The sequence below is a fragment of the Pristis pectinata genome, chromosome 21 (genome assembly GCF_009764475.1).
Source record: "Pristis pectinata isolate sPriPec2 chromosome 21, sPriPec2.1.pri, whole genome shotgun sequence".
Taxonomy (NCBI): Eukaryota; Metazoa; Chordata; class Chondrichthyes; order Rhinopristiformes; family Pristidae; genus Pristis; species Pristis pectinata.
In genome coordinates this window covers 31605322-31617896 of record NC_067425.1, presented here as the reverse complement: position 1 = coordinate 31617896, position 12575 = coordinate 31605322, and the positions used below count along the sequence as shown (strand labels likewise).

The following is a 12575-nucleotide window of genomic DNA, read 5'->3' as shown; positions in this document are numbered from 1 at the left end:
AAAATGGCATTCTCATTTCTTCTCTTCATCGACCAACCCAGAATCAAAGTGCAGCTCCCGCTGTTGTATCGATCTGACAATATCCCATTTCTCACACAAGCTTTGCTAAAACCTTTGAGTAAGGTAACCAGTTAAATGCTCTGGGCCATTTGGTCGGGATGCAGCAAACTGAATTCACAATGCAAAACAAAAACTACTTTCATCCTAATATTGTCAAGCTGTGTGTATCTTCAGGCACCAGTGCTCCCCACCCAAATGCCTTGGCTCAAATGAAGAATTCAGCACCAGGGAATGGCTGAGGAAGTAGGCCTTTGGCATTTTGTGGGAAGTGAGAGCTAATTTGGTGTCTGGTGACAGGCTGGGCAGAATCTTAAAAATACTGTTGTCTTAGCACAGTTGCAATGCAATAGCAGAGAATAATTCAAGAAGATGACATGGAAGAAATCACATTATGCAATATTACTGTACAAAAGCCCAACATTCAGGAAACAAAGTTATCAAGCTGCTGATGTTACAAAATATGTTTGACAATACTTTATTTCAAATGCAACTTCCATTTCTTCAACAGCGACACAACAAACTAATAAAAGATTAAATGGTGCTATACACAGTATACATACAGGGTTCACAAGCAGAAAATACTGTTCAAAATACCAGTAAAGATTTGCATTTCAAAAAACAGCAACATCTTAATAACCCAGGGCTTTGTTTTACAAAATTAAAAATAACATAACAATTGTTGCCCCTCTTCCAAGTTCCTGTAGCTGTAGGTTTGTAATGGTGCACAGGGAATAAATACTACATCCTGGTATCAAGCCACAGAAGTATACAAACTCAAAGATTAAGACAATTATGTGTTCAAAATATAAAACACAGTAGGCTGGCATACACCATACATGGGAAAGCTTAAGACTACACATTGCCTGATTCAAGTACAATCGGACAATAATGTGGTTAAATGAAACACCTATAATTGCATACTGAAGCAATTCTAGGTCACTGGTTTCAGTAACAAGGCCACAATTACACTTGTGTCAAAACATGCAACAACTGCTCTGGTAATTGGTATGTGTAATCTTCTTCTTAGGCAGTCCCTCAAGGATAACTTACTCCCACTCAAGTTCTGATGTGGCTGAAGAGTCTTGTGTGGGACCTACAAGCTCTGCCATGTGGAATAGGCGATGAAGGCAGGGGAGATGGATGGGTATTAAGGCTGCTTTTAGTGCATGGTCCTCACGTGCTCTTGTCATACAGACTAGAGTTAATCACTGCTTTCCCAATTCTCTTCCCCCATTTTGAGCAGTATTGGGCCAGGGATTACCACAACTCACTGACATTGTCACACTTCTTCCAAGAGACTTCAGGAATGCCTCTGAAGTGTTTTCCCTGTATTCCTGAAAACTTCTTGGAGACCTTTGAGTAGGGCACTTCTTTCAAGACTCTGGTGCCAGGCAAGACAACAATATGGAATGCACCAGAGCTGGAGGAACGTGATCAAAGTGTTGTTACTAGGATGTTTGTCTGGGAGAGGGTGCTGACATTGGTTTGCTTTGTCTCTGCAAAATCCACTGGCAAGGTAAGTTAACAATGTCAGTGTCCTCTCAGGAAAACATATCCAGCACTGAGACTCTGCCAGTAGATTTGAGGAGACAGTGCTGATAGAACCTCTCCTGCACTTTGTGGTTTCTCATGTCTCCAAAGCATACAGGAGTGGAGGGATTCAGTTGACCAGGAGCTCCATCCCCAGGATAAGACAAACATGATCTATGTTTTCCAGAGCCCCACTGTGGAGTCTGAATGTTTGGGGCAATATGGTGCAGGTTGCTAGATGACCTTTGTCTTCTAGTTGGTCAGTATAAGGCCCTCTCCTTCATATACTTTGACAAAGCAGTCAACCAAGCCTTAGAGCTCAGCTTCTGAATGTGCATGGACATAACTGTTGTCTGCATATTGTAAACTGATGACAGCAGTTGGGATGATACAAGTTCTGAAGTGAAGGCATTTCTTCTGTAGATTAACTCCACTCCAGTGGGAGGCTTGTTGAAGGAGAGATGCTGTATTGCAGTGAGGAAGATTAAGAGGGTTGGTGCAATGACACAGCCTTGTTTGAGTCCTGTCTGACACCGAGGTTCCATCTGTGCTGGACTTGTTAGGATCACATCTTGTGTGTCAGAGTAGCAGATGCAAATTTGTCTGAATTGGTAGCCCTCAAAATTAGTATTTTATAAATCCTGCAAACCAATGAGTGCACTCTGCAGTAAATTCTTAGTCCCCTCACCATCTGTGGTTGTGATAGTAAAATCTCCTCTTCAACTGGTAAACATCTGAAGGCAACACAGGAAGGACATCATTCCCAAACCCCAAAAAAGCTGTTCATCAGGAATTAAACATTTTAAACACAGAATTCCCCAAAACATAACAGTGAAAATAATTAGGTATAAAAAGCCGCCACCAGTCTTCATAATCCTTTCCAGAGTCTGGTCATACGAATGGGATCCAAAATTCCATGTTTTGCATTTCATTATCAGAATTGGCTCAGTTATGATCATTTGTTTACTTCAGGTCCCAAACAAGAATTTTTTAAATCTTTAATAGCTGATATTTTAAGGGCTACCTAAAATTTAGCAGCTAAATTAGCATTGTGATAAACGATCGCTCCATTATTAAGATTCGGTAAATCAAAGTACTGAAGCTGTAACAGGTAAAGGAGAAAGGCCAAACTCCACACAGCAGGACAGTACTGTGGCTGAAGAGAAAAAGAGAAGTGAGGACATGATAAATCCTGTTGTTCAGATAGCACAAAGGCATGGTTTTAACATTACATTGAAAAAAATCGCTTCCTCTTTTCACACGAGTTCTCCTTTTCAAGTCTGAGAAATTGAACAGAGAATGACTACATCAAATCTGTTTTAACCAACATCAAATGAGGTCAGAATAAATTGGACAACACACATGGATGTAGGGCATTAAACGGGGTTATACCGATCAGAATTTTAATCGCTTACCATAAATATGGTGTCGCTTGAACTGGAGTATCAATATCTGACAGTACAGAATGGAGTGTCACAGGTTAAGCCACACATCACTGGGTTCCTGATGGCTTCAGCCCAGGGCAGCAGTGCTACAGGTCATGAGGAATATTATGTAACAAATGGGTACAGGGCTAACTACAATTTGGACCTGGTAGGAACAAGTTTTAGGTTTTTTTTTTAATATAATTTTTGGCAGTTACAGTAGTGAGTGGAGGGATCTACAGTAAACACTGACCATCCAGAACCATACCAAACACCAATCTTGTTTAAACTCAGTAATAACAGCATCTATTCCATTACACCTTTTCAATATTGGTCTGATCAGTCCTTCACTCTTTGTACCAGGCAGGTTAAGCTATTTACCAAGATCCCTGACAGATAGTTACACCTGCACTGCAACAACACAGCTGACTAGAGAAAAACTGGAATTAATCCATGTCCTGGTTGTCCAGTTTAATCTGGACTGGTTCCTCTGAAGAGTTTAGCCCTGTGATAAAATGACTCTGCAGCATCTGTGGGAGAAAAGAAATTGTCGACGTTTTGGGTCGAAACCCTGCATCAGTCAACGATTCTTTGCCTCCCACAGATGCTCCTTGACCCACTGAGTTCCTCCAGCAGATTGCTTGTTGCTCCAGATTCCAGCATCTGCAGTCTCGTGTCCTCAGAAACGGTCTCTGTTGAAGTGACGGTGTGCTGATGACTAGCATGGTATCAGAGCAACCTGAACCATTTTAGTACATGCTTACAAATTCCAGCTTACACCTGATTCCGTAACAAAGAGAAAGGTGGTTTTCTTTTAAGACAATGCAGAAAATACTGTAACCACAAAGCCACTTAAAAGCCATATTTGTAAACTCAAATTCCTGGAAATGACAGGAGAGCCCATTTGATTTCTGCAACGGGCCGCAGAAGCTCGGAATTTCAGGATGATTCTGACTAATTTCTTTTCCTCCTCGTTGACTTTTCAAACCACTTGCAGGGTCCGGTCGTGACCATCCAGCTGTACTTTCAGCTTGTGCAGTTCTTCAATTTCCTGATTGTGACGCTCTGTTTTGTGCCCTACCAGTGATCGGTAAAAATGTATGGTAAATATCACAAAAATAAGGCCCACTGGTGCCATGATAATAGTAGATGTCAAAGCTGCATCCCTCCCGGTGTGTCCCTCTCCAGGCTGGGCTGCAACAGTCTCCTTGTGCTTCCTCTGATTGCTGTCAACTGGGAGGAACTTAATCCAACAAAGCAGGACTACTTCCATGAGGAAAAGGATGATGCCTAGAGCTGTTGAGAAGCCCCAGGCCAGCTCGATGTAGTAATGCATGCGCTCGTGGGGTGACTCATTGACAGAGTTGAGATTGTGTATGTTGCTGACTGCCTCGACATTGGGGAGGATGCAAGTGCTGATCAAGAGAGCGAAGAGGTGGACAGCTACCAACACTGTTGTGCAGGCACTGAAGGCAATGAGCAGGAACTTGGGATAGGTGTAGTCCATCTCCAACTGAACCTCAACCATGGCTACCTGCAAGAAATAAAGTTAAACTGTTAAATTTTCACATGAAAACCACATAATTAATATGGGCAATATTACATCTGTGTGGTAGGGGGCGCTCTATTGTGCTGGGGCAGTGTGGAAGGATATATTTTGTCTTAGATACTGTTACTGGGTGTTTCATATGGAGGGCAACCCCTTCTCCAACATAAACTTTAGAAATAAATGTTTTATATTATTTCATTTAATGGAAGGGCATAAATTTATATACAGTATATTAAAAAAAACAGGCTCTAGATACAAGTACAGACCACATAATTATTAGTTGCAAGCAATGGATGAAAATACAACAAATGTAGCCTATTGTACACACAGCAAAATGAAGACCTGCTCACAGAAAGCAGAAAGACTGATTAATGCTGCGTTATTACAAAACTATGAACAGAAGGAGCAGGGTTCCCTATGAACAGGGCACTGTGTCATTAACATGATTAAACATAAGGTGCATTATCAATGTGAATCAATACTGGCAATAGGGCAACTTACTATGGTTATTTACACTGCTGCTCAGCAACCCAAAATAGCTTTGCAAATGCAGCAAAGACCATGTTAAACCTTTCACAAAATTGTGAAGAATGATGATGAGATATTTCAGATTAATGTAACCAGATCCACTGTTAGAATTTTAACTTTGCCAAGCTGGTCCCTTCACTGTACAGTACTCTTAGCTAGATAATATTACAGGGTCTGGTTTATTTTAGCTCATTTTTGTCAGCAAAATTCTGGAGCTAAAATTAAAGATGCTGATAGAACTCTGAATTAGACCAACGATGTCGAGATGTGGACTAACTCCAGCTTTTTATTTAGGTGAATAAATTGCTGGAGTGCTCACTCTTGGTATGTTCCACCAGAGAGTTCAATGTCCTTTTTTTAAAAAAGACAAAACTCATAGAAAGAGAAATGCATAATGGAGTTATTCATGGAATTATTCCCTGGCAAGTCTATGGCAAGACCAAGCCAATAAAACAAAGTTTAAAAACTATAATAAAAAGGTGAAACACCAAGATTTTACAGCTAGGCACAGGATCAATGCTCATCATGTGGAGATAAATGGTGTGTGTGTGACAAAGCTAATCAGTTTGATTATTGTGGTGTTTACACAACTGGTTTTAAGTAATTGTTCAAACCTCTGTCTCAGGTTTGAACCTCCAGAAGAATAAGGCAGATTGCCTTTTAAATAGACAGGAGAAACATATCCAGTGTGGTCTAACCCAAGTTAGTGGCTTACTCAATCCATGGAAAATTGTCTTGATATTGATTAATTTGATATATTAGAGAAACCCAAAACAATTCCTTCCTGGGACAAGAATTTAATAAAATGGAGATAAATCTATCATACAGCAAGCACGTTCTGATACGTCCAACTTAGACTCCAACGTGGATGAATATGGTTAGAACATGGGCGGTGGTGGGAGGGGCTGGGGCAAAAGTGGATTCACTGGTTCCCGGTTTAAAGCCTAATTTTTTTTAAAGATATCTTTATTCATCACATGTACGTCAAAACACACAGTGAAATGCATCCTTTGCATGGAGTCTTCTGGGGGCAGCCCGCAAGTGTTGCCATGCTTCTGGCGCCAACATAGCACGCCCACGACTTCCTAACCCGTACGTCTTGTGGGAGGAAACCGGAGCACCCGGAGGAAACCCACGCAGACACGGGGAGAACGTACAAACTCCTTACAGACAGTGGCGGGAATTGAACCCGGGTAACTGGCAGTGTAATAGCATTACACTAACCGCTACGCTACTGTGTCTGTCCCTATTATTTACTATTTCAGAAGATAATGCAACCTTACTTACACCTCTTAAAAAGGCAGCAGTGTAACTGTCAGTGCAAGTTCATGTTCTGTAGTCTCTTTGGGCAAATTACCACAGGACAATTCTATTCTCACCCATTCCAAAGGCCACTTCGGGCCAAAAATTGGTACCAATGGTGTGCCACTGGCAGTCGCTGTTGATATTTTCTGGATCTGACATTGGTGTCTTAGTAAGTGTTGTCCTGATTCAAGTGGTGAGATCCTACGGTCATTTTTTGGATAGGGTAGAGGGGTGGGAGGAGAAGGCAGAACAAGCCTTGCCAATAAAACAGCTGAAAGAAGCTTTCACGATAGTCAAGTCAAACCTCCTGATTTGGAGACTTCTGCATATCCTTAACATTTAGAAATATTCAAAACATAATGATAATCAATTAACCCAATTAAAAATATTCATGATTTTTTAACAAAACTCACTCCAAAATACTTATAAAAATTAAAACATACTCAAGTTATTCAAAAAATGTAAACCATCTACTTATTCTCCTCCTTCGCAGCTGTTCCTCTATTCAAGAGAAAATGAATGTAAGAAACAGCAATAGGCCACTTGACCCATCAAACCTGCTCTGCTAGCTGTTGATCTGATGTTGGCCAGTTGGAGATTGTCACTACCTGGCACTTGTGTCTGTTCCCCACAACCCTCGACTTCCCTAAAGAGCCAAAGTCTATCTCGGCTTTGAATCCATTCATCAACACAGCGCTCACAGCTCTCTGAGAGAAGTATTTCATCTCTTCCAGCTTGTGGGTGATGGTTTATTCTGAAACCATGCCTCCTTACTTTAGATTTACCCCGTCAAATCCCTTCAGAATCTTGTGTTTTAATAAGATGGCTTTCATTTTTCTAAATTCCAATGAGCATAGGTCCAATCTGCTCAACCTTTCTTCAAAAGATAACCCTTTCAATGAACCTGCTCTGAGCCGCCTATAATACAAGCAAATCCCTCCTTAAATAATACAACCAAAATTGTACCAGATACTCCAAATATGATCTCACAGGCACACTGAACAATTGTAACAAGACTTAATTACTTTTCTACACCATTCCCTTTACAATAAACACCAACTTTATTGTGTCAGGTCTGACTTGGTACAGATGCAGCATAATTGCTGGGGAGCTGCAGTAGTTTGTGCTCTGCCACTGGATAATTCCAAGAAACTATCCAGAAGAATACACAGCCGGAAATTCACTCAGCCGGCAAGGAAACCCAAACATCCTGAATCTTATAGGGCAATCCTGGCATTTCCCAACATTTCCTGGCTCAATGTCTCTTGCAAATCTTTATTCACACAGTTTCTTCATTGCATAGTTTCCAAAAGAGATTGTCTAATCCATTTTGGTTCACTAATGGGATGTTGTGTGACATGCCAAAGGCCAGCATTTATTGCTCATCTCTGATTGCTCTTGGCATGGTTGGTGACGGTGACCCATCTTTCTGCTGCACTCTTTCAAGTGAAGATTCTCATAAGTGCCGTTGGGCAGGGAGTTGCCTATGATGTACATGATGAAGAAGTACAATTATAATAAGGCTACATTTTCCTTATTGTTGCTGACTTAATCAACATTAATAAATAATACAACTATTTAAAAGTATTGGAGGGTCTCACCAAAAATGTTCAAGTATAGAGACCAAGCATGTGTTATTCCATACCAACCCTGTGTAACCTTCCATTGTACAAAAAGCAAAAGGTCAATTTTAACAATGTTAGTACTTCATATATCTGTAATCTTTCCAGAACATAAATTCTGGCTTTGAAGGTAGAGAATTGCAGGAGACTTGAAGCTTGTGAGGGTGGATGCTGCAAAATAATTAAATACAATTTAGACCAAAAAAATTAAGTTTACATCCTATTCCTCTCATCGCTCTTCACTAATTTCAAGTGCCACGGCAAAAAAATACACACTGCTCCATATAAAAGTGTAGTAACCATTGATCTCATTCTGGGAAGACATTACAATTTCTTGAAAAGGCATTGTAAAATTCAGGAAATAGCGCCACATATAACCATTGCAAAATACCAACCAACGTTGGATTACAAAGTCAGTCACCATTTTGTCAGAGGGCCCTTTTGAAAATGATAGCCTATAAGATGTTTTGCTATAACAAGGTATCCGTTAATCAACTATAAAGCTTCTGTGGGTAATCAGTCTGACATGGATCATGTGTCAACAAAGCATGATAAAGTCAGATGGAAAGAATGGTCACGTCATAGACCATGACAAATAGCTAAGCTGCACATTATAGAATCAAGTGAACTGCATGTTTTTGCATGTTATCAAAACCTCTGTAGCCCCATTTAAGAAAGGTGCTAAAGGATCAGTGTGTGAAAGTGCATGTCGGTGGGGTGGGGGGGGGGGGGGGGGGGGGGAGGTCTGTGAAAGTGTGATTGTGTGGGCAAGTATAGAAATTAAGTGGGAGAAGCAAGCCATTCAGTTCTTCAATCCTGCTTCGGCACTCAGTACAATCATTTTGCTGAACCTTTTTCCACTCTCTCCCCATACTCATTAATGTCTTGGTGTAGAAATCTACCTACCTTCTTTTTAAAAATATTCAGCGACTCGTCTCCACTGCCCTGCATGGGCAAGGATTCTGGAGGTCCGCCACTCAGTGGGGGAAAAGTCACTCCTCATCCCAGTCCCTTATCCACCTGACACTGTGACCCCTCGTTCTGGGCCACTTCTGCCTTCCCCCTCCCGAGCCAGGACTAACACTCTCCACACATCCACTCTGTCTGATCCTGTTAGACCTTTGAATATTATTAAATTCAAGTCAAAGTCTAACATGGAATGAAAATTCCTGTTTAATTCTCAGTCTGTGCAGAAGGGATACAACTGACCCAGTGGCTGGAAAACCCTTAGGGACAACAATCAGCTACCTCAGAGAATGGAAATTTATTCGGATTCCTGTTACCACTGCTTCCAGCTCTAAAGTATGTGTGGGGACATGATGACATGAACCATATCAGGCTCAACTCTAGTCCACATTGTAAATAGCTTGGGCTGACACTGTCAAAGTTTATACACCAGGCAGCCATACGAAAATAAAACAGAAGCATGCAGAAGGAATTGTTTACATTTTCACTAGCCACATACAGCTCACAGAGGAAATCTTCCCTCAGATTAGTAGCTGAAATGATGTAAACAAACTGGGGGCTAAATGGGTCATGGTTGAAAATAGCACTAGGATCATGGGCGACAATAATCCTCACCCACTGAACTGCAGGATACCAATGACAATCAAGTTTATTCGTGTCGTTTATTGCCTTAGTCCATGGGACTCAATTTTGAGAATGCCTGGCACCAGTTCAAGCCAACAAGCTGAGTAAATTCAGCTTGCACCTCTTAAAAAAAACTGGAGTTGGAAGTCATTGTGGAGATCTTTGAAACTTGCTGGAACTGTGGCCAAATGTGACAAGAGTCAACAGCTAGACTATCAAGATGTTGCACTGGACAGCTCAACAGATGAAGTAGAGAGAAGGAGAGGGGTCCTCCGGTTGCAGAGGTGCAGGAAGACCTCCAGGCTAATGCTAAAGTGAAAGTGGTGAAGACAGCTGTCAAAGTCAAAGAGAAATACCCTCACACACATGGTCAAGGTCGATGAATAACGGTCTAATGGTGACAATTCCTTTCCTCCCACAGATGCTGCTTGACTTGCTGAGTTCCTCCAGCAGATTGATTGTTGTTCCAGATTCCAGCCTCTAAAGTCTCATGTCTCCACGAATACATCTTCAAATCGCACCTCCCTTTATCTGCACATCAAACGCTGCACAATGTAGCAGACACATATCACTCAGCCATCAACAATCTCTACCAATCAGGACTTGGACCCAACATTCATATGCCTTATCACAGCCTCATCTTCTTGCAATGATACCAAGCAACAAACATGCAATACACAGGGGATACAGACAGGCTAAACAGTAGATGACTTGGCTAAACATGGCAGATGCAACATGAAAAAATGTGAGGTCATCTACTTTGGAAAAAAAACAGAAAAACTTTTTTTTAAATAATGAAAGACTGAAAATTGTGTGTTCAGAGGTAGTTGGGTGTTCCTTACACAAATCACAAAGTTAACACAGAGGTACAACAAGCAATTAGGAGAGCAAAGGGAATGTTGGGCTTTACAAGATGATCCAAGTGCAAGAAACACCTTACTGAAATTATTACAGCCCCGGTGAGATTTCACTTGGAATACTGTTTACAAGTCTGGTCTCCCTACTTTGGGAAGGATATACTTGCAAAAGAGGGAGTGAAGTTTCAACAGATTGGGTCCTGGGTTTGTCATAGAGGAGAGATTAAGCAGACTGAGTCTATACTCTGGTAGAATTTCAAAGAATGAGGGGTGAACTCATTGGAACACAAAATTCAGATGGGGTTTGACAGGGTAAATGCAGGGCTGATATTTCCTTTGTTGGCAGTGATGTCTAGAACCAAAGGTCAAAGTCTCAACAAGGGGTCAGCCATTTAGGTCTGAGACCTGAAGAAATTTCTTCACCCAGAGGAGGAGTTTCACTGGAATTCTCTGTCCAATGTAGGTGTGATGTGGGTGTGCTGCTCTGTGTATTCTCTGCATTCTTCCTATCATGCAGCACTAAGAGGAATGGTCACCAAGGCTCTAATTTTTGTGGCTAACAGGGCTTGGATGAAATTAGGACATTATTCTTACTTCTACAATCCCATTATAGACTTCAGAAACTTGCAGAAAACATCTGCAAACATGAACCAAAAACAACCGAACAAATCACTTAGCAACTAATCTGATGGCACGGGTTTGGGCCCTTCTTGTTGCTGAATATTGGATCCACAGTGCACGTTTAATAACTGTTGCTCCAGTATTTAATTATAACTTTGAAGTTCAATTTGCTAGTGCTAAAACAATACAATCCCCAGATGCAAACGCCCAACTTATGGACAGCCCTATACATGAACAAGCTCCCATAACGTTATTAAATTCAAAAGTCCGACGTATGCACATATGTTTGTTTCTATGAATGGCAAAAGTTTTTTCTCTTTCTACTTTTAGTAATTGTTACTTATCGGTCTTTTTGCTTTTGATGCCATTCATTACAATACTGTGGAGGTATGGTTACTACAGTGATTTTTGTATATTTTCCAACTTGCACACACAATCAATATACAGTCATCTGTTAAAACAGAACCTATTCATTACCCAGGCATGGCTTGTGCTGTGTTTCACAAGGATTGATGTCACAATATGTCTGCTATGCTAATATCCTTCACAATATGACAGACTACACAAGAATGTGCTACAAATTCACGTGCACACACATATATCATCCAGCAGAGATATACTGGTTACTATATATTATGCCATATAGTAGGTAGGTGGCAAAAGGATCAAAAGGGGAGTTGATGGAAAAGACGATAAACTGCAAGGCTACAGGAATAAGTGGAACTGATGGGATTGCTCTGCTGGGAGCCAATGAGCCAAATTGCTCCCTTCTGTAACATGATTAGTAATTAAGCAAATTCAATCTAAACTGGCACCTGTGGCATCCAAACAGACACTATGAACCCAAATTTCATTGTCTCTTGAAAGGAGTGACCACAAAAACAAAATGGAAATGTGCAATAAAAGTTGAAATCATTCAGAAGAGGAAGACATTTAACATTTTAGGGCTGACCCTTTATCAGAACCCATGTGGAACTAGCATTTTCACCCAATGAAAGATATTAATATATTGTATAAAAAGGGAAACAACAGTGATGCTGGGAATTTTAAATATCAACAGAATATTCTGGAAGTATCAGGTCATTTGGTAGCTGTGGAGACAAACAAAATTGAACCTTACATCAGAATTTTAAAAAAAGTGCTGTAGACATAAAAGGTTTTAAGATTACACTTTTTACTGAGAGTCTTCTATATGCATTATAAAATGCTAATAACAGATGGGAACTCAAAGCACAGCATCAAAAATTTTCCTTAATTATTTAGGTACCTCTAACCTTGAATCAGTCTCTTTTGAAAGAGAAAGGGTTTTTTTTGCGCTGAATTTGTGAATGCTACACAGATATACAGTATATTGTTCTAAACTGGTACTGCAATAGGTATGTGCTGTTATGTTGATTAATTCATTGTTAGGATAGCTGTGGCACTTCATCTCCACAACAATTAAAGAAACAGAACCATTATGACTGTGGTTTATGATTATTACAATGGG

At 40.6% G+C, this 12575-nt stretch overlaps 1 protein-coding gene across 1 annotated transcript in view; it reads right to left on the bottom strand.

Annotated features, from left to right (window-relative positions):
- Positions 1-503: 503 nt before the first annotated feature.
- Positions 504-12575, bottom strand: part of orai2 (ORAI calcium release-activated calcium modulator 2) — a 45495-nt gene continuing 33423 nt past the window's right edge. The window contains exon 2 of the mRNA XM_052035812.1: positions 504-4548. Within this exon, the coding sequence (XP_051891772.1) occupies positions 3997-4548 (552 nt within the window). The 3' untranslated portion in view covers positions 504-3996. The remainder of the gene's footprint in view (positions 4549-12575) is intronic.